At 42.3% G+C, this 27,994-nt stretch overlaps 1 protein-coding gene across 2 annotated transcripts; it reads left to right on the top strand.

Annotated features, from left to right (window-relative positions):
* The first annotated feature begins 123 nt into the window (after positions 1–123).
* Rhoa (ras homolog family member A) lies at positions 124–27,949 on the top strand. Of its 2 annotated transcripts, XM_075964619.1 has the most exons (6): positions 124–266; positions 9,755–9,830; positions 20,881–21,038; positions 23,493–23,613; positions 25,468–25,598; positions 26,675–27,949. In XM_075964619.1, the coding sequence occupies exons 3-6, from the start codon at positions 20,883–20,885 to the stop codon at positions 26,846–26,848; spliced, it is 582 nt and encodes a 193-aa protein (XP_075820734.1). In that variant the 5' UTR covers positions 124–266; positions 9,755–9,830; positions 20,881–20,882; the 3' UTR covers positions 26,849–27,949. The 2 variants fall into 2 exon arrangements, with proteins under 2 accessions (XP_075820734.1, XP_075820735.1); XM_075964620.1 differs by lacking the exon at positions 9,755–9,830 and having other exon boundaries at positions 127–266.
* Positions 27,950–27,994: the final 45 nt, after the last annotated feature.

Genomic DNA, 27,994 nt, shown 5'->3' with positions numbered 1-27,994 from the left:
CTGCGAGTGTGCGCGCGTGCGCGGGGCCGCGACTGGCGCCAGCTCGAGCCCGCAGGCGCTCGGGGGCGCGCACGTCGCTCCCCGCCCTCCCGCCACCGCCCGCCCTCGTTCGCTCGAGCTCCCCGCCCGCCGCCCGCGGTCCTCCGTCGGTTCTCTCCTTAGTCCGCCGTCTCCCGCGGAGCTGCCGGTCTTCGTCTCCGAGCTTGCGGACTCGTGGACAGGCGTCCTCAGCGCGAAGAGGCCGGACTCGGAGTCGTCGCCTTGAGGTGAGCAGGAGCATTCCCTCCAGCCGCCTGGGCTCCGGGCCCGACCAGCCGGCACTTTTCCGGCCACCCGCCCGTCGCCTGGTCGCGATCGCACCCCACCTGCTGCTCTCGGCCGGCAGCCCCTGGCCCCGGCCCCTGACCTGGCGCCCCGCGCCCGAGGCGGCGGCCCCGCCCGCGCAATCCCCGGAAGCGCGCCCCGCCGCCTCCAGTCCCCCTTCCCCCGCCCTGCCGGGCCTGGTGGAGCCCTAGCCGCCCGCCCTCCCCGTCGCTTCCTCTCAGGGCTGTGCCGGGCTGGGCGGGGGCTCTCGGCCGGCCCGCGACCGCGCTGGGGGTAGCCTGCCACTGTGAAGCGCGCGTGGCTGTCGGGAGTTGGAATAGGCAAGAAACTCTTTTACAACTCCATTTTGCCTTTTACATTTTATGTGGATCATTAATCACTGTTTTATACCGGGTGAGGACAGTAAGGCTTTGGGTGGATTTTCTGTTTTCAGTGCCATATTTCTTAGAGATTGTGTAAGTAAAAGATTGTTTTGAAATCTTAGAGGTTAAGACTGTATGGGGGAAGGTATTTTCCAGTTGAAAAAACATTTTAAAAATTATTTGGAGAGGTTGCATCAAAATAGATGAATTTCTACTTAAAGTTACTACTAATTAAGAATCACTTACTGATGGGTTCTCTTTTCAGGTAGTTTTCATGAAATTGCACTTTTTGCACCCAATGTAGAGTTGAGGTTTGTTTTTTTAATTCATGTTCAGTAACATGAAGTGGAAAATTGGGACCAATTTTTTTGTTGTTGTTCCAGAATTGGTTCCACTTTTATTTTCTAATTGTCCTGAGAATTTTATCCTTTTGGTTATTCATTTGGTTCTTTCTGTCGTCTGACATTCTTTTGAAGTAAGTGGTTTTTGGAATATATATATATATATATATATATATATATATATATATATATCCAGTTTATAGTCGCCTGACAAACCTGGAGGGGGAAAAGCTTATACTTTCAGGTGTTGAATGTGGTGGGAATTTTCAACCACTTAGTGTCACATGCCCAAATGTGTATGTCCATGTGGATGGCTTTTCACCTTCCACATGGCTAGTTTGGTGGTGATAATGTTTTGAGCTTTTAACCCAAGTATCATTGTTAATTAAAAAATACAAGGGTGGGTCTCACTAATGAAGTCTCTCAGAGAAGTTGTTTTGAGGATTTGTCTATTTATGTGGAGCAGTGATGTTTCTTGGGGACATAAAATATGGAGCTTGTTTTTTCTATTTTATTTTCCTCTTTGGTGCTTGAAATTAAACTCGGGCTTGGGGCATAGTGAGCAGGTGCTATATCTCTGAGCTTCTTTCCAGCCCTACACTAACTTTGAGTCAAAGTCCAGTGTTCAACATAGCCTCTACCCAGAAATCTCCTGGAAGAAGAGAATAGGAATGTATCTAGTCTGCCGTTATCCCCCCATCGATGTGGTATTTTAGACAGGAAAAAAATCTTCAGGATTTATAGGCCGACTCCATTTGTAGGGGTGGAGACTGAGCTCAGGGACCTTTTTTTCAAGAGAAAGGTTTATTAGTCCTCCGCAGAGAGAACAGTGGGTTAGTAATGACAGGAGAGCCACTTGCCTAAGACTTGAGAGAAACGGACACAGGGTCTGACTTGAGCCCTGGAAATTGCTTTGTAGATCTAGCTGGCCTCTAATTTTCACAATGCTCCTGCTTCTGCCTTCTGAATAGTCCTGGGATCATGGGGTGTGGGGTACCATCCTGGTAAGACTTAAAATTTTAGAAGGTCATATTGGACTAGAACTGTTTTCTCCATGTACTCTCAGCTACAATCAGGGGGTCCCGTTTTGTCTCCTGTTCTTCACCTTGCAAACTGCATATTTAGGGAGAAGCTGGTTAATCCATTTGCTAAACGACTTTCAAGTTTTTGTAATGGTCCTTTCCTTGCTTAGTCTTGCCTTTGAGTTTGTTACTTTTCTCTAGGACCCAGCCTCTGGGGGTTCACTGTTAGCAAAGATAACATAATGAGGCCCCCCTAGAATGCTTTCAGGCTGTTGTAGGCCTTTTTGACTGGATTTAAGTGGAACTGGTGAGGGTCTGCATGCAAATAGCAGTGATGTGTGCACATGTGTGACTGGTTTGTTCGAGTGTTTTCATAGTCCTCGTTCTTTGTCGGTCATTAACTCCTTTTAAAAGTTCATCCTGGCTTACTAGGGTGTAAATTATTAGAAGAGTAAAGTCTTCAGGTGTTTCTTAGTCCATGGGTGGAGTCGAAGTAGTGAGAGGAGGAGGAGGTTGAGTGTTGAACTAATCTTTGACTTGTTCTAAGCAGCCAAGAGATTGTTTAACTTCAATGAAAGACTAATTTGAGATCAATGGATTTCGGTTGCAGTATAACTACTAGCAATGATGACAAATTATACATAAATGCTGAATTTAAAAAGTGGGTCAGGTGACAAACCTACAATTGAAGAACTCGAGGATTGCTGATTTGAGGCCAGCCTGGGCTATATAACAAAATCCTGTCCCCAAAAAGGGGGGGAATCCTAATAATGTCCTCTCCTCTTTATGCTCCTAATCAGTGGGCCTCAGTTATTACACCAAAGTATTAGTGATAACTGTGTGTTACTTATCTGTTTTGTGGTACTGGGAAGTGAACCCAACTTTGATGCTCGTCAAGCATTCTAGTGCTTAGCTATACTGTTACCCTCAGTATAGTTTATTTATTTAACAGATTGTTTGGTCTCAGCCTGAGGCTTGAACCCAGGGCATTACACATACTCAGCAAGGGCTCTGCTGCTGAAGTATATTCCCAACCCTGATTGTACTTATGTTTTGAGATAGTCTCATTACACTGTCAGGATATGACCACGAACTCCTTTGCAAACCTAGGCTAGTCTTGAACTTTCAATCTTTCTCAGTCTCCCCAGTAACTGGGATTATAGGCCTATGCCATTAGGCCTAGATGTAACTGTATTTTGTTACTACTATTATTTATTTATCTATTCATTTATTTATTTACTTACCTATTTTGGTTTTCCGAGGCAAGGTTTCTCTATATTACAATCCTCACTGTCTTAGAACTTGCTCTGTAGACCGGGCTGGCCTCAAAGAGATCTGCCTGCCTCTGCCTCCCAAGAGCTGAGATTAAAGGCGTGCACCACCACTCGTCTTTATTGTTTTTATGAGACAAGAGTTTCATTCTATAGGCGAGGCTGGCCTGGAAACTCACGGTGTAGCCCAGACTGCCCTTAAACTTGTGGCAGTTCTTCTTTATCCCTCCTAAGTCCTGGGGTTGCAGGTGTGAACTACCACATTACAAACATTTAGGCATGTATCTTACTGGTATGTTTTGGTGACATTAGCTATTTGTGTCAATAAATTTCAAAAATAGTTTAGCTAGCAATTCATGTAAAATCCTCCTATCTTCCTCCCTCCCCCCCATAGGGTTTCTCTGTGTAACCCTGGCCATCCAGGAACTTGCTTTGTAGACAAGGCTGGCCTTGAACTCACATCTGCCTGCCTCTGCCTCCTAAATGCTGGGATTAAAGGCCTATGCCATCGAGGCTCAGCTGTAAAATCCCTATTTCAAGTGCTTCAAGTTCGATTTTTGAGACAGTCTTATATGTAGTTCTGTTTGACTTGGCACTCTGTAGTCCAGGCTGGCCTCACTCTTGCTTCAGTCTCTGTAGTGCAAGGAACCACTGTTTTTGACCCATTTTAACCTATGGTGCTGTAGTGTTTAAGCGAAGGTTTGTATACTCATTATGTAGATCTTGTGAGTAAAGACAAGGTGGGCAATAAAGCTGTTTATTCTCGGTGTTGGTTTCAGTTTATTGGTGTTTGCTCCAAATGATTCTGGATGTACTTAAAATTTTTTTTGACTGGGCTGGAGAGATGGCTCAGTGGTTAAGAGCATTGCCTGCTCTTCCAAAGGTCCTGAATTCAATTCCTGGCAACCACATGGTGGCTCACAACCATCTGTAATGATGTCTGATGCCCTTTTCTGGCCTGCAGACATACACACAGACAGAATATTGTATACATAATAAATAAATATTTAAAAAAAATTTTTTTGACTGCGCTTTTATATTAAGCAATCAAAATATGATCTACAGGATTATTAAATTGTAACTAATATGCAGTTCATACCAAACTGACTTGATTTGGGGAGAAAGGTTCGGATATCTTTTGAGAAGGGGTCTTGCTAGCAGAGCTAAATTGGGCTTAAACTCATGTCAGTCTTTTTGTCCACCTTCCAAGTGCTGGAATTACCAGCGTCTGCTACCACAGTTTCTTTTCCCCTATTGGGGTAGGTAGATATATTCAGGTTTATATATGATAGTATCTTAAATTCAAATGACGGTAAGAGGAAAAGAACCAGTTAGTGAAATAGTGGGAGGTAAAATGAGGTTAGAGAAATGGGCAGAGGCCAGATTGTGTAGTATCTTTAGGATGTAAATTTTTGGGGTTTGTTTTGTTTTACTTTTTTTTTATTTTTAATTTATTTATTTATTAAGGATTTCTGCCTTCTCCCCGCAACCGCCTCCCATTTCCCTCCCCCTCCCCTGATCAAGTCCCCCTCTCTCATCTGCTCAAAGAGCAATCAGGGTTCCCTGACCTGTGGGAAGCCCAAGGACCGCCCACCTCTATCCAGGTCTCCTGAGGTGAGCATCCAAACTGCCTAGAATCCCCCAAAGCCAGTACATGCAGTAGGATCAAAAACCCACTGCGATTTGTTTTACTTTTTGAGAGAAGGTTTCTCTGTAAAACCCTGCTGTGCTACCATGCCCATTAGGTTTTTAGGTTTGATCTTTTTTTGTTTGGAACCTTTACACTGTAGCCTAGGCCGGCCTAGAACTCACTGTGTAGCTTAGGCTGGCGTTTTGGTTTTTTGAGACAGGGTTTCTCTGTGGTTTTGGAGCCTGTCCTGGATCTAGCTCTTGTAGACCAGGCTGTTCTCGAACTCAGAGATCCGCCTGCCTCTGCCTCCCGAGTGCTGGGATTAAAGGCGTGTGGCACCACCGCCTGGCTAGGCTGGCGTTTTGACTCCTGGCAGTCCTCACAAATATTAGGGTTATAGACATGAGCCACCAAGCCTTGTCTGGCTTTGGGATTGTTCTGAGGTAACATGGTTATTAACTGATATTTGTTGTTTTCTTTTGAAGTTGAGGAATAATACCTGGAAAAAAATTTTTGAAACAGGGTCTCATAGAGCCTGGGCTGGCTTAAAACTGGCTATGTAGCCAAGAATGACCTTAAATTTCTTGATCTTCCTGCCTGTATCTTCCTGGTTCAGGCATTACAGATGTATGTGATTATTTGTGGCTTTCTGTGAAGTTGGCTTAGAACCTTGTGATTTTCCTGTCTCTTATCTCCTGAGTGGCATGGCTTTATACTCGGTGGAGTTAGTTAAAACTCCTTTTTGTTGTTGTGTTTTTGTTTTTCATTTATTTATTTTTGGTTTTCCAGACAGGTAGCTTTGGAGCCTGTCCTGGAACTAGCTCTTGTGGACCAAGTTGGCCTCGAACTCACAGACCAGGTTGGCCTCTACCTGCCTCGCCTCCTGTGCTGGGATTAAAGGCGTGCACTGCCACTGCCCGGCTGTGTTTTTGTTTTTTAAGATAGAGGGGAAGTTGGCAGACTGGAATGATGGTGGCTGGGCTGTTAGAAAGCACTTACTGCTTTTGCAGAGGATCCAGATTTGATTTTCAGCACATACGTGGTCCTGGGCATCAGGCATACAGGTGGTGCACAGATATACATGTAGGCTATATATATAGTAATATATCATATAATATTTTACATATTATATTAATATGTTTAATATATATTAAAACAACAGCAAAACTTTTAATATTCTGACCAGTTTTCTTTTCTTTTTTCTTCTTTTTTTTTTTTTTTTTTTTTTTTTTTTGGTTTTTCGAGACAGGGTTCCTCTGTAGCTTTGGTGCCCGTCCCGGAACTAGCTCTGTAGACCAGGCTGGCCTCTGCCTCCCAAGTGCTGGGATTAAAGGCGTGTGTCACCACCGCCCGGCCTCTGACCAGTTTTCATGCATGCCTGCAGTCCCAGCTCTCAGGAAGGCTGAAGCAGGAGGATTGTTCCAAATTTGAGGCCAGCTTCAGCTACATGTAATATCTTATCTCAGAAGAAAACAACAAGGAGTAGAAGCCCTGACTTAGGGTTTTTGTTGCTGTGGTGAAACATGGAATCCAAAAATAATTTGGAAGAAAGGCTTACACATCACAGGCTATTGAGGGAAGCCAAGGCAGGAACTCAAGGGGCAGGAACCTGGAGGCAGGGGCTAATGCAGAGGCTGTGGAGAAGGGCTACTTACTGGCATGCTAAGTCTGCTTTCTTAGAGAACCCAGGACCACCAGACCAGAGGTGTCCTCACCCCACCGATTAAGAAAGTAACTTAAAGGCTTACTGAATCCCATCTTCCCCCAGGGTTTCTCTAACAGCCTGCTGCGGCTGTCCCAGAAGTCACTTTGTAGACCAGGTTGGCCTTGAACTCAAAGAGAACAGCCTGCCTCTCCCTCCCAAGTGTTGGGATTAAAGACATTGCCACCTTGCTGCCTGGGTCCCTTCAGCTGAATCCTTTTTTTGTTTGTTTGTTTTTGTTTTTTTTTTCGAGACAGGGTTTCTCTGTAGCTTTAGAGCCTGTCCAGGAACTAGCTCTTGTAGACCAGGCTGGCCTTGAACTCACAGGCCTGCCTCCGCCTCCCAAGTGCTGGGATTAAAGGCTCTCGCCACCACTGCTGGGCCCTTCAGCTGAATTTTATGGAAGCATTTTCTCAGTTGAGAGTCCCTTCTCTGATGACTCTGGATTGTGTTAAATTAGCATAAAACTAGCCAGCACAGGCCACTTGTAAAGAACTTGATTATTAAGTATGAGCCTTGAGTTGAACTTCAGTACCTTGATATTAATGAATAAAACTTAAAAAGGAAATGCTATCTGATAAGGCCAGTCATTAAAATGTTAACTAGTCTAGGTGGTAAGATACAGTGATCACTGTAAGTCTTATAACTTGAGGTGATTAAAGATTTATATAATGGGGCACTAGAGATACTCAGTGAAAGAGCACATACTACTCTGCACACATATGGCTGCTCATAAACATCCATAACTCCAGTTCAGTGAGATCTGGTGTCCTCTTCTAACTTCCAGGGGTTACCAGGCACACATGTGTACATACATAATTTCAGGCAAAACACTTATGAAAAAGAAAAGAAAAAAAAGGTTTGTATAACAGCGTCAATAAGGTCAAAGTGTATGCCATCAGGCCTGACAATTGGCGTTCTATCCCTGGGACCCACATGTTGGAATTTAATAGAATCAGCATTCATATGCCATGCTATGACCTCTATGTGTAGCGTTCGCTTGTACAAATACACAAATAAATAAACGGGAAGGAAAAAGTATTGTCATGAGACTTTGGTGTGTCCAGTATGGTAGTTTCCTCCTTGAATCCCAACACTTTGGAAACAGAGGGAGCTCTTGAGTTTAAAGCTATCTTTGTATGTAGTGAGTTTCCAGGCCAAGCAGGTCTATGCAGTGAGACCCTGTATCAAAAAAGAAGAAAACATTGGGTATAGACCAGTTGAGGTGTCTCCGCAAGTAAAGATGACTGCCACGGGAGCTCTGAGTTTAATTCCTGAGACCATATTATGCAAGAGAACTGAGTTCCCCAAGTTATCCTCTGACCCTCCGCACGACCCAAAACAATAATTGAATGTTTTTAAAAAAGCCTTTTCTTAAATGGGGAAATTTGTATATAGAATTCATCTATTTTACTTTAAAAGAACAGCATGCATTATATTTGAAAAGTAAGATTAATGGCAACATTAATGGACATGCTAACATGGAAGGGGAGAAATTAAATTCTTGGGGTCATACCCTAGACAGAGAACCTAAGACTGCTAGGAGAAAGAGACTTAGCCTCTCCCTTATTGGTTGTCCATTGTAGAGTTGTCAGCGCTGAAACTATCCACACAAACAACAAAAATAGACTCAGAAGGTTGTGTTTATATATTTGTGCATACATATACATACATATGTATGTAACAATAAAAAACTATCAACTTGAGGGTGTGTGGGGCATATGGAAGGGAGAAGGTGATGTAATTCTATTTCAAACAAAAATCTTTTTTCTTTTCATTTTTGTCATTTCCACCACCACGCAGCCAACACCGTTTCTGTGTATCATTGACTGTCCTGGAACTCACTCTGTAGACCAGACTGGCTTCAGACTCACAGAGATCTGCCTGCTTGTGCTTCCTGAGTTTGGGAGTATAGATGTGTACCATCATGCCAGGCCTTCAATTAAAAATATACTTTTAAAGTTTTTTTTCTCTTTTCTAAGATAGTGTTTCTCTGCATAGTCCTGGCTGTCCTGAAATTCACTTACACCAGTGGACTCTCAGAGATCCGCCCACTTCTGCTGGGATTAAAGCCATGTGTCACCATGCCTGACTAACAGTAATTTTTTTTTAAGAGAAGGTCATGGATAGTATAAATGGTATATTTTTATGATGTTTACTGGAAATTAGCTTTTCCTTTGATACCACTAAGTTGAGCAAAAGGTTTGGTGTATTCAGTATTTGGTTTCACCACCCACATCTCACCACTACAGCCAAGAAAAGCTTCTAGAGGTGTAATGACCTTAATACTGCTTTACAAGAGGCACTAAAGACCACCCTCACCAATGATGTAATCATCACTGAGGGAATCATTTCATCAAAGGTGGAATTCTTGAAGCTACCAAAGCTTCAGACCAGTGCCAAGAGCATCTTTCTGTGCTTGCATAATTGTGATGAGTCTTAGCCCGGCGGTGGTGGTGCACGCCTTTAATCCCAGCACTTGGGGCTGGGATCAAAGAGGCAGGCGGATCTCTGTGAGTTCGAGACCAGCCTGGTCTACAGGAGCTAGTTCCAGGACAGGCTCCAAAACCACAGAGAAACCCTGTCTCGGAAAAAAAAAAAATTGTGATGAGTCTTTGTTTCTCTCAGGTTGATGAAGGTAGTTTGGCTTGGGCAACAAACCAAAACAATCGAGATTGATAACAATAGTGACCCCCCCCCCCCAAAAAAAAAAAGAAAAGCCAAAGCCGTGGGCTTCTGCAAAATCGATGGCAGGGGGTATGTGTTAAAGCAGCACTTTTCACCCTGCAGGTCACAGCTCCTTTGACAAGCCTCTATCTCTAGAAATATGTACATTATGGTTCAATTATGAAGTAGCAACAAAACAATTTTATGGTTGGGAGTCACTGCAACATGAGGAATTAAGTTAGAGGGTCACAGCATTAGGAAGGTTGACAAACACTGTCATAAAGTGATAGGTTGTAGTTGTGTAGTGGTTAAGGACTAGCAAAGAAAGCAAGTTTCAGAACAGGCTCCAAAACTATAGAGAAACCCTGTCTAGACTGTTTTTTTTTACCTTGTTTTTGTTGTTATAAAATGAACTTACTTTTCTTAATTTTATAGCCTTGCATCTGAGAAGTTCCAGGTACTTTGTACAACCACTGTCACAGAAGCTGTGTGTTTTCAGTACCTTTGTAAGGTATGTAAATAAATATTTCTTCCTGTATTTTATTTTCCTTATAGTGAGGTATCATTATTAATAGAAATTTGTGGAAATTTGGGCACTATTAATAATTACTATTAGTGATTCTCTTGTCCTCCAATCTTGAGGGGATTTCTTTTTTTTTTTTTTTTCTATTACTTATTTTGTGTCAGGATGACTGTGGAAGTCAGTTCTCTCCTTCAATCTTGTGGGTACCAGGGATTGAATTAAGGTCTTCAACCTTGGCAGCAAGGACCTTTATCTGATGATCCATCTTGCCAGCTCCATTTCTTTTATATTTGTTTATGTTTGGTTTTGGGAAGAATGTGGCAGTAAGAGGACAAAATGCAAGAGTTGGTTCTCTCCTTTCATCATATGGGTTCTGGGACCTAACTAGGTTTGTTCAGCCTTGATGGCAGTCATCTTCACCCACTGAGATAACTTTCTGGTCCTGTCTCTTTCCTTTTTTTTTTCTTTTTCTTTCTTTCCTTTTAAGATGGGATCTTGTATAGGTCAGGTTGGTCTTGATCTTTCTGGTTCATCTGCTTAGCAGTAAACATATAAACATATCTTGCTGCTGGTTTTGGTTAACTTTGAAATTTTTGTCATGGTATGACCGGTGGTGGTGGTGGTAAAGATAGTTTGCGGTTTTATCTTTACTTATTTGATAAATGGTTACTAAAAAACTATTATATACAGGAAGTATGCAGGAACATATCTGAAGAAAACAGACTGTCCTGTCCATTGAGGGATTTTAGTTTCTTTAGTTGCTTTTTTTTTTTTTTTCCTTCCTTCCTTCCTTCCTTCCTTCCTTCCTTCCTTCCTTCCTTCCTTCCTTCCTTCTTTCCTTCCTTCATTTTAGACAAGGTCTCACTGTGTAGCCCTGGCTGACTTTATACTCACCATGTAGACCTCAGCCTAGCTTCAGATTTAGAGATCTGTCTGCCTTTGCTTCCTGAATGCTGGGATTAAGTGTATGTCACCACATTGGGCCCTGCCTTATTGGAACTTTCCATTTGGTGTCACTGACTGGCCAGCAAACACCTGGAATCCTATTTTTCCCTTTCTCCTGACTGTGGGCACGTGTTATCATGTCATCCTTTTTTGTGGGTATTAAAGCTTCACACTATGTTTCTCATGTTTGTAGTGCAAGTGCTTTACCAGTTGACCCCGTTCCTAGAAAATAAGTCTTCATTTTCGGCTTCTATTCCCATTTTTGGTTTTTCAAGACAGGGTTTCTTTGTGCAGCCCTGGCCATCCTAGAACTCACTCTGTAGACCAGGCTGGCCTCTAGCTCAAAGTCTCACCTGTCTCTGCCTTCCAAATTCTGGGATTAAAAGTGTGCACCATGACTGCCTGGCTGTTTTTTATTATCTTTGAGAAAGAAAGGGTCTCTTATATAACTCTGGCTGTCCTGGAACTCACAGAGGGTAATTTGTGGAGTGTTGATTCTCCCCGTCCACCGTGTGATCAAACTCGGGTTTGATCAGGCACCTCTACTAAACTGCTTACTAACACTATTTTTACTTTTTCATTCTGACTTCTGCAAGATTTCCTGTCTTGCACTTGTGTCTTAACACTGGATCTTACATAGTAACTCAAGCTGACCTAGAACTCATTGTAGTTCAGAATAACCTTGAAGTCTAGGCGTTCCTCCTGCCTTATCCTTTCAAGTGTCAGCATTGTGGGCATGAGCTACCACACCTGATTTGTCATTTGTGTCTGTCTTTTTTTTTTTTTTTTTAGGTTTTTCGAGACAGGGTTTCTCTGTGGTTTTGGAGCCTGTCCTGGAACTAGCTCTTGTAGACCAGGCTGGTCTCGAACTCACAGAGATCCGCCTGCCTCTGCCTCCCAAGTGCTGGGATTAAAGGCGTGCGCCACCACCGCCCGGCTCTTTTTTTTTTTTTTTTTAAGTCACTGACCACCTTTCTTATTCAGACATGTTTGGCAGTTCCCCCTCACTGTTTTCCATTTATTTATTTATTTGTTTGTTTATTTATTTATTTTTGCTGTGTCTTTAAAAATGTGTATATTTTGTATATATTGATGCTTTGTCTGCAGATGCCAGAAGAGGACACCAGATAACCTGAAATGGTTGTGAGCTGTCATGTGGGTGCTTGGAATCAAACCTGGGTCCTCTGGAAGAGCAATCAGTACTCTTAACAACTCAGCCATTTCTCTATCCCTACTTTACAGTGTTTTACTGTGTATCCCAGGCTGACCTCAAACTCTGAATCTCTCGTTATCAACCTCCTTACTGTAGAATTACAGGAGTGTCCGAGTTCATTTTCTTTTTAAAATCTGTATATGCCATGGGTCTGGGGAGATAGCTTGCTCAGTAAAGTGCTCACTGCACAAGAAAGCCTTAGCTTAGTCCCCAGTGTCCACGTAAAATAATATCAGCACTGGGGAGAAAGAGAGAGACAGGGCCTATGTGAGCAGTGAGGCTTTCCAAATGGATAAGCTCCAGGACCCAGTAAGAGATCCTGTTTTAAAAACAAAGTTGTAAGACTCCTGAGGAATGACAACTGAGGTTGACCTGGCCTCCATGTGCTCCTTTGTACATGAACACACACATTAAAATAATTTTTTTAACCAGGGTCTCAATATGTAATGTATTGCTGGCTTACCTGGAACTCGCTTTGTAGACCAGGTTGGCCTCAAACTCAGAGACTGCCTACTTCTGCCTCTCAAGTGCTGGGATTAAAGGCTTGCACAACTACACCCAGCAAAATAAGCATTTCTTTAAAAAAAATTTATTTTTGCATTTTTCACTGACCTATAATAAATTTTAAAAGGCTGTTGTGCCATAGATTGGCTTTATAAAGATTGTTTGATTCTAAAATTTTGTTTGTTCATGGCTGGAGAAGTGGTTCGGTGGGTAAGAGAGATTGCACAGGAAGCATGAAGACTTGCACCCATGACAAAAAATCTAGGCATGACTATGCCAGCCTGTAACCATAGCAGGGGGTGTGGGAGGTGGAGGCAGAGATAGGTGGATCCTAGGAGTTCTGGCCAAAACAGTGAGCTTCCAGTTTAGTCAAAGACCCCCATCTTAAGGAATTAAGGCAGAGAACATCCTTAAGGTTCATGCACCTACACACTCAAGTGCATGCACCAGACACACACACACACACACACACACACACACACACACACAATTTGTTTGATTTATTTGAGTACTGCCTATTATGTACTTGTCCAATAATGGTGAACAAGACAGATAATGTTCTTATGTTGATGGATTTTGGCAGAGGAAACCCTGGAGGAACATGATACATGAGGCTGAGAGAAGTGTGAGGTACTAAGGGAAAGCACTAAACGGCCCTGATCTTTGTTGGGAGCTGAGGAGAGGCCTTGAAATATGGATGTAGCCCTAAGCATGGGCTTACCCAACAGAGAAGGATAGATGCTTTATTGTTTTGGCATTCTAGGCTGTGGGTTTTAGAATTCTTGAAATTAATGTCTCCAGAATTTTTGGTTATTTCCTTATCTGTAGTACAACACTCTGCCAGAATTCAACCAATTATATTGAGACACATAGGCAGAACACTCCTACACATAAAACAAAACAACAACAAAAAAAAAAGAATTCTAAAAAAATTAACATTGGAGGATTGAGAGATGGCTTGGCTGCTACGAGCACTTGCTGTTCTAAGTGGTGGTTCTTAACTTTCCTCATACTGCAACCCTTTAACGTAGTTCCTTATGTTGTGTTGGCCCTAATCATAAAATTGTTTTTTTGCTACTTCATAAATGTAATTTGCTACTGTTATGAATCATAATATAAATATCTGATATACAGGATATCTGCTATGTAACACCTGTAAAAAGGTCCTCCAACTACCCTCATCCAGGGGGTTACGAGCCACAGATTGAGAACCATTGATCTAGAAAAACCAAATTTGGTTTCTAGTGCCCAGTTGGGGCTCATAACCTTCTGTAACTCAGAGTTCCAGGATTCCAATGCTCTCTTCTGACCTCTATGGGCACCAGAGTACAGAATACATGCAGGTAAAACACCCATACACATAAAATAAAAATTAATAAATCTTAAAAGAAATTAACACAGAAAAAAAAACAGGTTTGGAAGAAGTGTTACTGTATATATATCCAGCTTTTTGGTGTGTGTGGGGAGGGTGTTTCTGTGTAGCCCTGGCTGTCCTGGAACTTTGTAGACCTGGCTATCTTCAAACTTGGAGATCCACTTGTCTCTGCCTCCCAAGTGCTGGGATTAAAGGCGTGTGCCACCATACCCAGCTGAGTCTTGTGATTTTTAAATTTTCTGTCAATTTTTTCAGCTTTGATTCCTAGAAGGCTAGGCAACTTTACTTTTGTTTTTTGAGACAAGATTTCTCTGTGTAACTACTCTGACTGTCCTTGAACCCACTTTGTAGACCAGGCTGACCTTGAACATCTCTCTGTTTCCCAGAGTGCTGAGATTAAAGGTGTATGCCACCACCACCCTGAAAATTTTGCTTCCCTAATAATCATCAGCATCGTGTATATTTTCTTTCAATTTAGAGAAAATGCTAAGATGTATAAATTTAAGCTTACATGTTTGAGAGATAAAGTCTCAGAATTATATACTTGAAATAATATCCACATACTTGAGGATATGTGTTATAACCTCAAATTTGAGGGAGGCATTTGAGACAGGCTTTCTCTGTGTAATAGTCCTGGCTATCTGGAACTTGCTCTAGACCAGGCTGGCCTTGAACTCATTGAGATTCATCAGCCTCTGCCTCCCAAGCGCTGAGATTAAAGGTGTGCACCACCATTGCCCAGCCTATACCTCAATTTTTAATGTTAGCCCTTGAAAAATGAGATTGTTTTGCATTTTGTGTGGTGTTCAAGTGTCTAGAAATGGTAGAAAGCTTGTTGTAATCATCACTTTCTTCCGTGTAATTAACCTTTTGAAGATACATAAGGTAAAATTATAATTATCTTAAGTGTGCTGGAATTAGCAATTTTTAAAGATATGGTTATTTTATCTGTTTGGAAGTTTATTCATTATCTTTCTAAAATATTATAAACATCTTGATCCTGCAGAGACATAGTAATTCAGGTGAATTATTTCCACTTCTGTTCTTGGCTGGAGGACTATTTTGTGCCTGCTGGTAATGTTTGGCTAAAAGAGTCGTGTGTGTGTGTGTGTGTGTGTGTGTGTGTGTGTGTGTGTGTGTGTGTAATGTATACAGTTTCTGTCTACATGTATGTCTGCTGGTCAGGAGAGGGTGCCAAATCTTTTTCCAGGTGGTCGTGAGTCACCTGGGAATTGAACTCAGGACCTCTGGAAGAGCAAGCAGTGCTCTTAACCACTGAGCCATCTCTTCAGCCCTGGCTAATAAGAGTCTTTAATGCATTCATTAATAGGTAGTAGTACCACCTTAGATATCTTTTTTGGCTTCTGATATGTCAAAAATAGGCTAAAAATTTATTGAAGAGGTAGATATGCTGTCAGTGTTAAAAAGCATTAATACCAGCACTTGGGAGATAGAGGCAGGTGGATCTCTGAGTTTGAGGCTAGCCTGACCTCCATAAGTAAATTCTAGAACAGCCTATTACATAGAGAACCCCTATCTGGAAAAAGGAGAAAGTATTATGATCTACGTAGAGTCACTTGTGGGTTTGTTTGTTTGCCTGTCTGTTTTAAGGCAGGCTTCTTTGTGCTTTGGAACCTGTCCTGGAACTCGCTCTGTAGACCAGGCTGGCCCCAGACTCATAGAGATCTGCCTGCTTCTGCCTCCTCAGTGCTGGGATTACAGGTGTGCACCACCACCACCTGACTACTCTTTCTTTCACTTGTATGTTAAGTCCCATTCCCTTTAACCTCAAAACTTGTAGCAGTTCTTCCCTGTTATTTACGTCTGCATAAAGCCCATTAGGCAGACTTTGATAATCCTGGGTGGGTGCTAGCAAATGGTAGTCTCTATTGCCGGCAGCTGTGAGCCACTGTGCTATTTTTTATTTATTTAATTTGCAAAAGATTACTTCAGAGCTTAGGTGCCATTACTCGAATTCATGCCAAGTACAGTAGTTCTGTTGAATTTTCTCACTGCACTAAGTGTAGAGATTATAGATGTGCGCTACCTGATGTTTGCAGAGGTCAGAAGAAGACTTCATATCACCTGGAACTGCAGTTACAGACATCTGAGAGTAGCCGTGTGGGTGCTGTGAACCAAATCCTGGTTCTCTGCAAGGGCAGTAAGGTGTAGTCCCCCCCCCCCCCCCCCGCTTTGGGGTCTGCCTCCCAGCTCCCAAATAAACACATGGAAGCTTATTCTTACCTATGAATGCCTGGCCTAACCGTTGCTTGTTTCTAGCCAGCTTTTCTAACTTAAATTATCCCATTTTTCTTTAACTATGTTTTGCCTCTGGGCTTTTTACCTTTCTTTAATCTATATAACTTTCTTTCCTTCTTGCTTCATGACTGTCTGGGTGGCTGGCCCCAGCATCTTCCTCTCCTCCTTTTCTTGCTCTTCCTCTCTAACTTAGATTTCTCCTATTTTCTCCACCTGCTAAGCCCCATCTATTTCTTTCTCCTGCCTAGCTATTGGTTGTTCAACCCTTTATTAGACCAGTTGGGTATTTTAGATAGGCAAAGTAACAGTTTTACAGAGTTAAACAAATGCAACATAAAAGAATGTAACAAAAATGCTGGGCGGTGGTGGTGCATGCCTTTAATCCCAGCACTCAAGAGGCAGAGACAGGCAGATCTCTGTGAGTTTGAGGCTATCCGGATCTACAAAGCAAGTTTTAGAACAGGCTGCAAAGCTACAGAGAAACTCTGTCTTGAAAAAACCAACCGCACCCCTCCCAAAATCTTTGCATCATTAAACAAATATTCCACAGCATAAAGAAATATAACACATCTTAAACCCTTGCATCTTGTACCATCTTTTTTTTTTTTGAGCTTTTTTTTTTTTAAAGTTGTGTTTCATTCATCCATTGCTGTATAGCCAGGGATGACCGTGAGCTTTTGATTCTTCTAGTTTCTCCTCCTAAGTGCCCGGCCTTATAGTCCTGCCTCACTATCTTAGTTATTGTTGCTGTTGCTGTGATGAAACACCATGAACAAAGCAGGGTGGGGAAGAAAGGGTCTATTTGGCTTATACTTCCACATCATGGTTCATCATTGAAGGTAGTCAGGACAAGAACCTGGAGATAGGAACTGATGCAGAGATCATGAAGGAATACTACTTACTGGCTTGCTCATGTGGTTCTTATAGAACTTAGAACTACCAGCCCAGGGACACCATTACCCACCATTGATGTGGGATTCCCCTCTGTATGCTATGAACCTACACACCATGGACTGGGTCTTTCCCATCAATCACTAAGAAGATGCATTTTTTTCATGCCTCTCAACCAAAGAATGGATAAGGAAAATGTGGTGCATTTACACAATGGAATTGTACACAGAAGAAAAAAAATGACATCTTGAAATTTGCAGGCAAATGGATGGATCTAGAAAACATATTGGGTGAGGTAACTAAGACACAGAAAGACAAATACCATATGTACTCACTCATAAGTGGCTGGTTAGCCTACAGTTCACAATCCCAGAGAACCTAGACCACAATGAGGACCCTAAGAGAGACATACGTGGTTCTAATCTATATGGGAAGCAGAAAAAGACAAGATCTTCTGAGTAAATTGGGAGCATGGGAACCATGGGAAGGGTAGAGGGGAGGGGAGCAGAGAAAAATGTCTAACTCAATAAAATCAATTTTTTAAAAAATGGGTATGTTCTTTCAAAAAAGAAAATGCATTTTCTCAATTAAGGTTCCCTCCTTTAAAAAGACTATAGTATGTGTCAAGTTGGCAAACCATCTATCATATCCCTTTTTAAAAATACCAACTTTTAGGGGCTGGAGAGATGGTTCAGTGGTTAAGAGCACTGACTGCTCTTGCAGAGTGCCTGAGTTCAATTCCCAGGAACTACATGGTGGCTCATAGCCACCTATAATGAGATCTGGTGTCCTCTTCTGGCTTACAGGCATACATGGAAGGAATGTTGTATACATAATAAATAATAAATCCTCAAAAATAATTAAGATGCCAACTTTTAGCCAGGCAATAGTGGCTCACCTTTAATCCCACCCAGTACTTGGGAGGCAGAGGCAGGTGGATCTTTGTGAGTTTGAGCCTAGTCTATAGAGTGAGTTCCAGGATAGCACGATTCAGAGAAACCCCATCTCAAAAAAAAAAAAGGCGGGGGGAAACACCCACACTGCACTTAGTGTGTGTGTCAGAGAGTCAGAGCCTCTCCCTGGCCTGGAATATACCAAGTAGCAAGTAGTCCCGCTTAATGAGCCCAGGGGATCTTTCTGCCACCACCTCTCCAGTGCTACTTAAAAAAGTGTGCCACCACATCTGGCTTTGTTGTTGTTTGTTTTGATATACAGGGTTTCTCTGTAGCTTTGGAGCCTGTCCTGGGACTAGGTCTTGTAGACCAGGCTGGTCTTGAACTAACAGAGATCCATCTGCCTCTGCCTCCCAAATGCTGGGATTAAAGGCGTGTTCTACTGCCGCCTGGCAACATCTGGCATTTTTAATGTGGGTTCTGGAGATCAACTCCAGGCAGGCAAACACTTTACCAACCCAACTGAACTGTCCCTAGCCCCGGTTTTTCATTGTCTTTGCTTTGTTTTGTTTTGTTTGAGATAGTTTCTCTATGTAACAGCCTTGGCTATCCTGGAACTTGCTGGCCTCAAACTCAGAGATCCACCTGCTTCTGCCTCCTTAGTGCTGGGATTGAAGTCATTCATGACTATGCCTGGCTCAGACGTGGTTTTATGATACAAGCTCCAAGAGAGATCTAAGGCGTGCAGCACATAATTTGCGGCAACACATAATTGGGAAGGGGTTGGTTTAGGGCCAGAAAAAAATCGAATGGGTAAGTAGGGTGCTTCTTTCTGAGGAAAGAAAAGAGGTTTTCAGTAAAGACCTTTCTTTGCACTGAGGCAGTTAGAAATGTTCAAGGTTAGCTAGTGAGTAGGGGAAGGTGTTTGGTGTAAAAAGGTGGGAGACTTGGCTGGCAAGATGGTTTAGCCAGTAGAGGCAGTTGCTATCCAGCCTGATAACCTGAGTTTGATTCCTGGGCTCCACGTGGTAGCAAAGAAATTTCCTGGAAGTTGCTCTCTGACCGCCTACCACCCATTCTCTGACGTGTGTGCCTTTCCTCCAACAAATAAATGAACAAATCAATGTAGTTTTTAATTTTTTTCAAAGGAAATGGGAAGAGAAATGTTTGTGTTGTAATTTTATTTTATTCATTTATTTATTTTTTTGGTTTTTCGAGACAGGGTTTCTCTGTGGTTTTGGAGCCTGTCTGGAACTAGCTCTTGTAGACCAGGCTGGTCTCGAACTCACAGAGATCCGCCTGCCTCTGCCTCCCGAGTGCTGGGATTAAAGGCGTGCGTGTGTTGTAATTTTAGAAAATCCTGAATACCAGGCATTTAGGCATTGAGAATATCCTGAAGGCTTGTGGCAAACATGGAGCCCAGCCACAGGAACAGGATCGCTGTTGTACTATGTGTGTGGGCGCATGCATATTTATGGAGGTTCACTAGTTTGTTTCTTCTACCACCTGGGTCCTGGGCACCCTTTTCCAGAAGATGGCATCAGATCTCCTGGAACTGATGTGGTGCTCAGAATTAAACCTAGGTCCTTTGTAAGAGCAGCCAGTGCTCTTAACCGCTGTGTCTTTTCAGCCCAACTACAAACACCTTTATGCCTTAAGTCATAATGCTGCTCAAATTTTATTTTAAGAGGCATGAAATTCCAAGTATAATTGAGTATAGTCCTAGCTAGGTTTTGATAAATGTAGACTGGGCTCATATAATAAACATTATTATATAGACATGTGTGCATTGGCACATGTGTGGAGGTCAGAGGACAAGTTGGTTCTCCTACTACCCTGTGAGTCTGAGGAATTAAACTGCGGTTGTTATGTTTGATGGCAAGTACCTTAACCAACTAAGCCGTCTCATCACCCCAGCCTCTTGCTGATACAGTCTTAGAAACAGGCTCTCATAGAGCCCAGGCTGGATTCAAATTTGCTATGTAGCTGAATATGACTCTGAGCTCCTGATCTCTGCTTTCCAAGTGCTAGGATTACAGGGGTGTACTGCCACACCTGGATATTCTTTCTTGGTGTTTTGATACGGAGTTTCACTATGCTCAAACTGTTCTTAAGCTTTTTGGTTTTGTGTAGTTTTGTGGTCTAGGGATTAATAAACCCAGGGTTTAAAAAATGTTAGTGAAGTGTTGTACCTCTGAGCTACATCTGCAGTCCTCGAATGTACAGTGTCGTTCAGGTTTAAATCATGTCCCATTATGCTTTGCAAAGAGAGGCGGATCTCTGTGAGTTCGAGACCAGCCTGGTCTACAGAGCTAGTTCCAGGACAGGCTCCAAAGTCACAGAGAAACCCTGTCTCGAAAAACCACAAAAAAAAAAATTATTTTTGTTTTTATTTTTGAGATAACATATACTATATCTTATGATGGCCTAGAACAGACCCTATGTTGGAAATAAGCCCCCTCTCTGGGCCTTCCAAGTGCTGTGATAACAAGCATGAGCCACCATGCCAAGCTGTAAAACTATTCATTTTTCTGATGGTTCATTGCTAGTGTATAAAAATTGCTATCTCCTGGCAGGCTTTTTCTATGCTGGTGATCTGAGTGCAAATCCTCATGCTTGAGCAGTAAGCACTTTACTGAGACAGTCCCTTGATTGATAGATTGTTTTGTTATTGTTTTTGTTTGTTTTGTTTTGCTTACTATGTAGCTCTGACTGTCCTGAACTTACTGTGTACACTAGATTGGCTTCAAAATTTTTTAGATCTATTACCATGCCCAGTCCATATCCTACAGTATTACATCATTCATTGTGATAATTTATGTGTTTTGTTTTATTTGAGACAAAGTCTTATAGTCCTGATCCCTTTTCTACGCCCACAGCTACTGAAATGTATCGTAATCTGAGGCTGCTTATGTATTCTTATATATTCTATATAATTCCTTTTGTTTTATGTTTAAGTGATGGCTGCCATCAGAAAGAAACTGGTGATTGTTGGTGATGGAGCTTGTGGTAAGACGTGCTTGCTCATAGTCTTCAGCAAGGACCAATTCCCAGAGGTTTATGTGCCCACGGTGTTTGAAAACTATGTGGCAGATATTGAAGTGGATGGAAAGCAGGTAAGTTCAAGTTCCATGATAACTGATATCTTAGTATGTTAGGTACCTATTTAATTGAATAAGCCTTTTTTACACAATGCAGCAAAAATATTAGGAACAGAAATCCATTTTCCTCTGCCACTTTTCTTTTGGGACTTGGGTTGGTTGATTTACTAGTGGTTGGTTTTTGAGACAGTTTCATTTACCTCAGGCTGGTTTCGATATCACTCTTGAACCCCTGATTTTCTAGGCTCCATCTTATTTCTTTTTTTTTTTTTTTTTTTTTTTTTTTTTGGTTTTTCGAGACAGCTTTTCTCTGTGGCTTTGGAGCCTGTCCTGGAACTAGCTCTGTAGACCAGGCTGGTCTCGAACTCACAGAGATCCGCCTGCCTCTGCCTCCCGAGTGCTGGGATTAAAGGTGTGCGCCACCATCGCCCGGCTCATCATTCTGAAATGGGGTCTAATATTCAGGATTTTCCTCCTCTTACCTTCAATGTGAGATAATTACAGGTGTGTGCAGTAATGCCCAGTAGTGTGTAGTATGTTAGATTCACTCTTAAAGCTCCAGAATTTCACAAACAATACAGAAAATGCAAGATGGGCTTGGTAATTCATGTCTGAAACCCTACAGAGTAAATTTCAGATCTGGGGACTTAAAGAAATGCTCTTTGGGGGGCTGGAGAGATGGCTCAATGGTTAAGAGCACTGGCTGTTCTTCCAGAGGGCCTGAGTTCAATTCCCAGCAACCACAATGTGGCTCACAACCTTCTGTAATGAGATCTGGTGCCCTCTTCTGACTTGCCAGCAGAATACTGTAAACATAATAAATAAATAAATAAACAAACAAACAAACAAACTTTTTTTTTTAAAGGACATGCTCTTTGGATGCCAGGCAGTGGTGGTGCACACCTTTAAGCCCAGCACTTGGGAGGCAGAGGCAGGTGGAGTTCGAGGCCAGCCTGGTCTACAGAGCTAGTTCCAGGACAGTTAGTTTTACACTGGCTTTCTTTCAAAAAAGAAAGAAATGTTCTTTCAGAGTTCCTAGATTCAATTCCTGTCACGTCCATGGGCATCAGGCACATAGATGGTATATACACACACACACAAAACATTCATACACATAATATAAAAACAAATATTTTTTAAGTTCCAGATCAACCTCAGCTAGTAAGAGGTTACTCATCAAATAAATATATATAGGTAGGTAAATGAAACCGGGGCTATAGCTCAGCTGGTAGAGTGAATGCCTCCGTTCAACCTCCAGCACCACATAACCAGATGTGATGACAAATGTTTCTACTTGGCAGGTAGAAAGTTTGAGGCTAGCTTTGGAGTACATCAGATTTTTTTTTTTTTTTTTTTTTTTTTTTTGGTTTTCCGAGACAGGGTTTCTCTAGTTTTGAAGCCTGCCTGAAACTAGCTCTTGTAGACTAGGCTGGCCTCGAACTCATAGAGATCCACCTGCCGCTGCTTCTCAAGCGCTGGGATTAAAGGCGTGTTCCACCACCGCCTGGCATTAGATCTTATTTCTTACAGTAAAACTAACTAAAAAGGTATTCCAGCCTAGCACATGGCGTACACAAGTAATCCCAGCACTTGGCAGGTAGACTGCAAGTTAGAGGCCAGAATGGGCTGCAGAATAAAACCCTGCCTCCTAGAAGGAAGTAATCCTGGTAGGGTAGCACAGGCCTGTAGTTGTAGCTACTCAGAAGGTTGCGGCAGAGACATCACAAGTCATGGCCAGTGCACATGGGAGACTGGTTATGTAGCTCAGTGGTAGAACAACTTGCCTAACATACCTGTGGCCCAGTGCTGGGCTGGGGGCTGAGAGCCAATGTATTCTTTGAAGGTGACCCACCATTGCAGCATATTGCCATCCCAGTCTGCATGGGTGCTTGGAAGCAAGTGTTTCTGGGAACCTGATGAAAAGACTTTTTGCTTGTTTTTGTTTTTCAAGATAGAATTTCTTTATAGCCCTAACTGGCTCACTCTGTAGACCTTGAACTCTCATATACCCCTTCTTGCTGTTCAAATCCATGACCTTTTTTCATTGTGTGTGTATGTGTATGTATTTCTAAATACATAAGTACAACATAGTCTGTTTAATGTTAACTTTATGTTTTCAGAGCTGACCGTTTGGCATTGATAGCTAGTTGTATTCTTTTCTCAGGAAGACTGTTTTCCCCAGCTCAGCTGAGTTACCCTTAGTTCTTTGTGTAGGGTTTTATAAACTACAGTATTTTATTAATTGAACGTTTTGAATTGTAGCACTTTATTCTGTTAACAAATATACCATTTTAATAAAATAATACTGTTTAAATACCCTGTTATTTGATTTGATTCTCAGAAAGATGAATTGCTGTTTCTACTATTTTGGACGGACAGTCTTTTGTGTAAATGTAGTTAGTGACCTTTTTTTTGAAAATGGGTGGTAATATTAACATTGCACTTGTGTGGTTGTTTTTCCTATCACAGGTAGAGTTGGCTTTGTGGGACACAGCTGGACAGGAAGATTATGATCGCCTGAGGCCTCTCTCCTACCCAGACACGGATGTTATACTGATGTGCTTCTCCATTGACAGCCCTGATAGTTTAGGTGAGCGGCCTTGCAGACTAGTCAGTTTTCACCGTCTATTTAAATGGGAAAGATCTAGGTTTTGGGGTCCTTTTTGGGTATCAAGTGGTGAAAAACAGATATCCTGACATTCTTTTAGAAAATGAATCATGCTAGGTAGTGGTGGCACATGCCTTACTCAGGGTTCTGGAGCCTAGCGATTGGAGCATGGGCTTGTGGATTCCATTTTATTCTCAGTCTCTTGACACGTGTGTGTGTGTGTGTGTGTGTGTGTGTGTGTGTGTGTGTGTGTGTGTGTGTGTTGGAAGTGGTGTTAATTTTTTTCTTGAAATGTTCACGTGGTGGGGGCCAGTGAGGTGGCTCAATAAGTAGAGACATCTGTTACCAAGCCTGATGATCTAATTTGGTCCCCAAGACCTAACATAACATAATAGGAAAAAAATGATTCTTATAAATTGTTCTGTTCTCTGACCACCACAGATATACTGTGTAGCACATGTGTGCCCGTACAGGTACACACTAACAAATGAGTAAATGTGATAGACCTTTAAAAGTCTTTTCATACTGCTAAGATTAAATCTCAGGACCTCCCACATGCTTAGATCTAGGTTAAGTATTGTGTTTAAATGCGTAATTTGGGTCTGGTTGAGATTCCATAGATGGTAAAAGTGCTTGCTACCCAGCCTGAGGACGTGAGTTCAATCCCTGGTTATTAAGTGGTAAAAGCAGCAAACCACACCTGCAAATTGTCCTCTGAACTCAACACTGAAATGGCAGAGTGACCTGTGCACACTGGATAACTAAATGTAAAAGGTCTCTAATGCAGTGGTGGATCTAGGACCAAAATTGGGCAAAGCTTTTGGCTGCCTGTATCTCTTCATAGTACTTTTGATTTTCGAGATAGGGTTTCTCTGGGTAACAGAGCCTTGACTATCCTGGAACTTGCTCTGTAGGCCAGAACCTACAGGGATCTGCCTGCTTTTCTCTCCAGAGTGCCAGAATTAAAGGTGTGCGCCACCAAAACCCAGTGGTCATGTCCATTATTACCATTGCAGGAATTATGGTGGCATGCAGGCTGACATGGTGCCAGCAAAGAAGCTGATAGTTCTGTGTCACAGTAGGCCAACCTTGAACACACAAAACCTCAAAGCTTTTCTCCACAGTGATGAACTGCTCCAGCAGGACCACACTACTCTAACACGACCACACCTCCTAATAGTGCCACTCCCTTTAGGCCAAATATTCAGACTCTTCAGTCTGTGGGGGCCATTCCTATTCAAACCTCGACAAGATTCAAGAGCAGGGTGGAAAGAACATGACCATGGCTACTATGATCTTTCTACCAGCAATGACAGGCATAATCTGTGGGACAGAATTTTTTTGGTGTGGGGGTTTTTGTTGTTGTTTGACACAGGGTTTCTCTGTGGTGTAGCCCTGGCTTTTGGGACTTGCTTTGTAGACCAGGCTGGCCTCAAACTTAGAGATTCTCCTGCCTCTGCTTCCTGAGTGCTAGTATTAAAAATGTGTATTGCCACCATCTGATTTTGCCTTTTTCTATAATTTTGAGATTAATAGATTTTTTTTACATTATATAAGACCCAAAATGTTTAAGTGTGGGGTGTGGGTGTACACAAATGTACTTGCCAAGGTGCACATGAAGGTCTGAGGACAGTAAGCAAGAGACAGTTGTCTTCTACCACTTGGGTTCCAGTAGGTGGCAAGCACCTTTACCTGCTAAGTGGTCTTGTCAGCCCCCAATGTGCTTTTGAAACAAAAATGAAAAAAGAAATGTCCTTATAGTTTAATTAGGATTCTTGGAGTTCTTCAAAATTGGATTAGAATTTATTCTCAGATTTTGTGCATTTTCTCTTTCAGAAAACATCCCAGAAAAATGGACTCCAGAAGTCAAGCATTTCTGTCCCAATGTGCCCATCATCCTGGTTGGGAACAAGAAGGATCTTCGGAATGATGAGCACACAAGGCGGGAGTTAGCCAAAATGAAGCAGGTATGTATGGGGGCAGGGGGAGCTCAAGTGTACAGGGTCTCATTAGCTGGCCTGGAATTCAGAATTACCTCTCTGTCTCCTGGGTGCTGGGATGAAAGGCATGCACCACCACACCTAGCTTCCCTATAGTAGTCTTAAAACTTTATCACCCAGAATAAACCCTCATAAACCATATTGTTTTAGAATTCCAGAAGTTCTTTTCTTTCTGCCTGTCCAACCTTGATTGGCAGGGGCCTGACAAAGGGGATTCCCTAGGTCTCCTTACTCACTGAGGTTGGATGTCTCTTAGCCATGTTCTAAGGAGAGCCACCCTGGAAAGGAGCCATCCCAGCAATAGTTACTCCTTTAGATGCAGACACTTCCTTTCCCTCTCCAGTGACCAAAGGATCGGGAAATCCTAAAGGTAGTTATTAGTCCAGACAGAAATTCCAAATTCCATTGTAAAAAAACAAATCTTGACTTTTCAAGTACCAGGTGCTCTAATGTCAGAGCTTCTCTGGTGAAGGAGGAGTATTTAGTGAGTGTCTTTAACCCAAAGAAACCAGGTGTCCACTCCTCACCTCAGTGTCATGGCAGGCATAGCCATTCATGGGTATTCGGTCTCTGTACAGATTGACAGGCAGTAAGAGCTTTTATTACCTAACTTGTTGTTCCCGTGCAATGTACTCAATAAACTGTTCTTGGGCTGGGAGTACAGTTCAGTGGCTTGCCTAGCACCAGTGTATGACAGAAACAGTTATTACTTGCTCTGGATTTCCTTACTCAAAAATCTCCCAGTTTTTCTGACCTCCTCTCTCTGCCTACAATAAAAAAAAAAAGTAGGTTTAATAGACATACTAGTTTCAGGGTGTAAATATAAATTTGAGACTTTTATAAAACAGTTTAAATCTGGATTGATTTAACTCTTTTTTCAGCCAAGAGTGTTGCAGTGTTCCTTTAGTCCCAGCTGTTGAGACAAGAGAATCACCAGGTCAGCAACGTAATGAGACCCTATCTCAAACAAAATAGTTGGAAAAACAGTCTTAAATGCTCCATGTTTTCATAAGTAAAACTTAAGCACTCTCTCTTTCTTCTAGGAGCCGGTAAAACCTGAAGAAGGCAGAGATATGGCAAACAGAATTGGCGCTTTTGGGTACATGGAGTGTTCAGCAAAGACCAAAGATGGAGTGAGAGAGGTTTTTGAAATGGCCACGAGAGCTGCTCTGCAAGCCAGACGTGGGAAGAAAAAATCTGGGTGCCTCATTTTGTGAAGCCTTGTGCAAGCACAGCCCTCACGCGGTTAATTTTGAAGTGCTGTTTATTAATCTTAGTGTATGATTACTGGCCTTTTCATTTATCTATAATTTACCTAAGATTACAAATCAGAAGTCATCTTGCTACCAGTATTTAGAAGCCAACCATGATTATTAATGATGTCCAACCTGTCTGACCAGCCAGGGTCTTTCTGACACTGCTCTAACAGCTCTCTCTGCACTCCACCTGACACCAGGCGCTACATCAAAGAATTTCTTAACTTCTTGCTTCTTTCTAGAAAGAGAAACAGTTGGTAACTTTTGTGAATTAGGCTGTAACTACTTTATAACTAACATGTCCTGCCTCTCCTCTGTCAGCTGCAAGAACTCTGGTCGAGTCACCGACTGCTCCCAGAGCTTTTCTCCGCAGACCCCATGGCAGAGCTCTGGGGAAGGCATCCAGTTTTTTGAAAACTTGCTCAGCCAGAAAGGCCCAAGTCCACGAAGCTGTGGCAGAGTCACAGTTCTGTGGTCTCATGTTAGTTACCTTATAGTTACTGTGTAATTAGTGCCACTTAATGTATGTTACCAAAAATAAATATATCTACCCCAGACTAGATGTAGTATTTTTTGTATAATTGGATTTCCAATACTGATATTTGTCATTCCCACAGAAAGTGTATTGTGCTTTTTGGTTTTTTTTTTTTTTTTTTAAAGAAAGTGTATTTGGAAATAAAGTCAGATGGAAAATTCATTTTTAAAACAACCATTTTGTCACTTTCTCTGATAAAATATGGCCATATCTCCCCCTATTTAGCCCTATATTATCATCCCAGTACCCCTTTCCAGACTGGACTAAGTAAATAGGAATTTGGTTTCACGCCTGAGGCAGTTACACCTTGGAGGTGGCAAAGCCTTTCTCCCCTGGACTGCAGGGTCTGGCTCTAAATCACAGTGCTCCTTTCTCCACACTGTATCCAAGGTGCCTCCCAGAGGAGCCACCAGTTCTTAAGGGTGGCCAGGGAGGCTTTCTCTTCTCTCCAGCTGACTAAACTTTTTTTCTGTACCAGTTAATTTTTCCAACTAATAGAATAAAGGCAGTTTTCTAAACTTCCTGTATCCTGGTGTGTGTTTTGCTTTCAACTGGGCTAGGGGCAGGAATAT

The sequence above is a fragment of the Microtus pennsylvanicus genome, chromosome 3 (genome assembly GCF_037038515.1).
Source record: "Microtus pennsylvanicus isolate mMicPen1 chromosome 3, mMicPen1.hap1, whole genome shotgun sequence".
NCBI classification, from domain to species: Eukaryota; Metazoa; Chordata; class Mammalia; order Rodentia; family Cricetidae; genus Microtus; species Microtus pennsylvanicus.
Note: the sequence above shows the minus strand (reverse complement) of the source record. Positions and strands in the feature narration are given on the sequence as shown.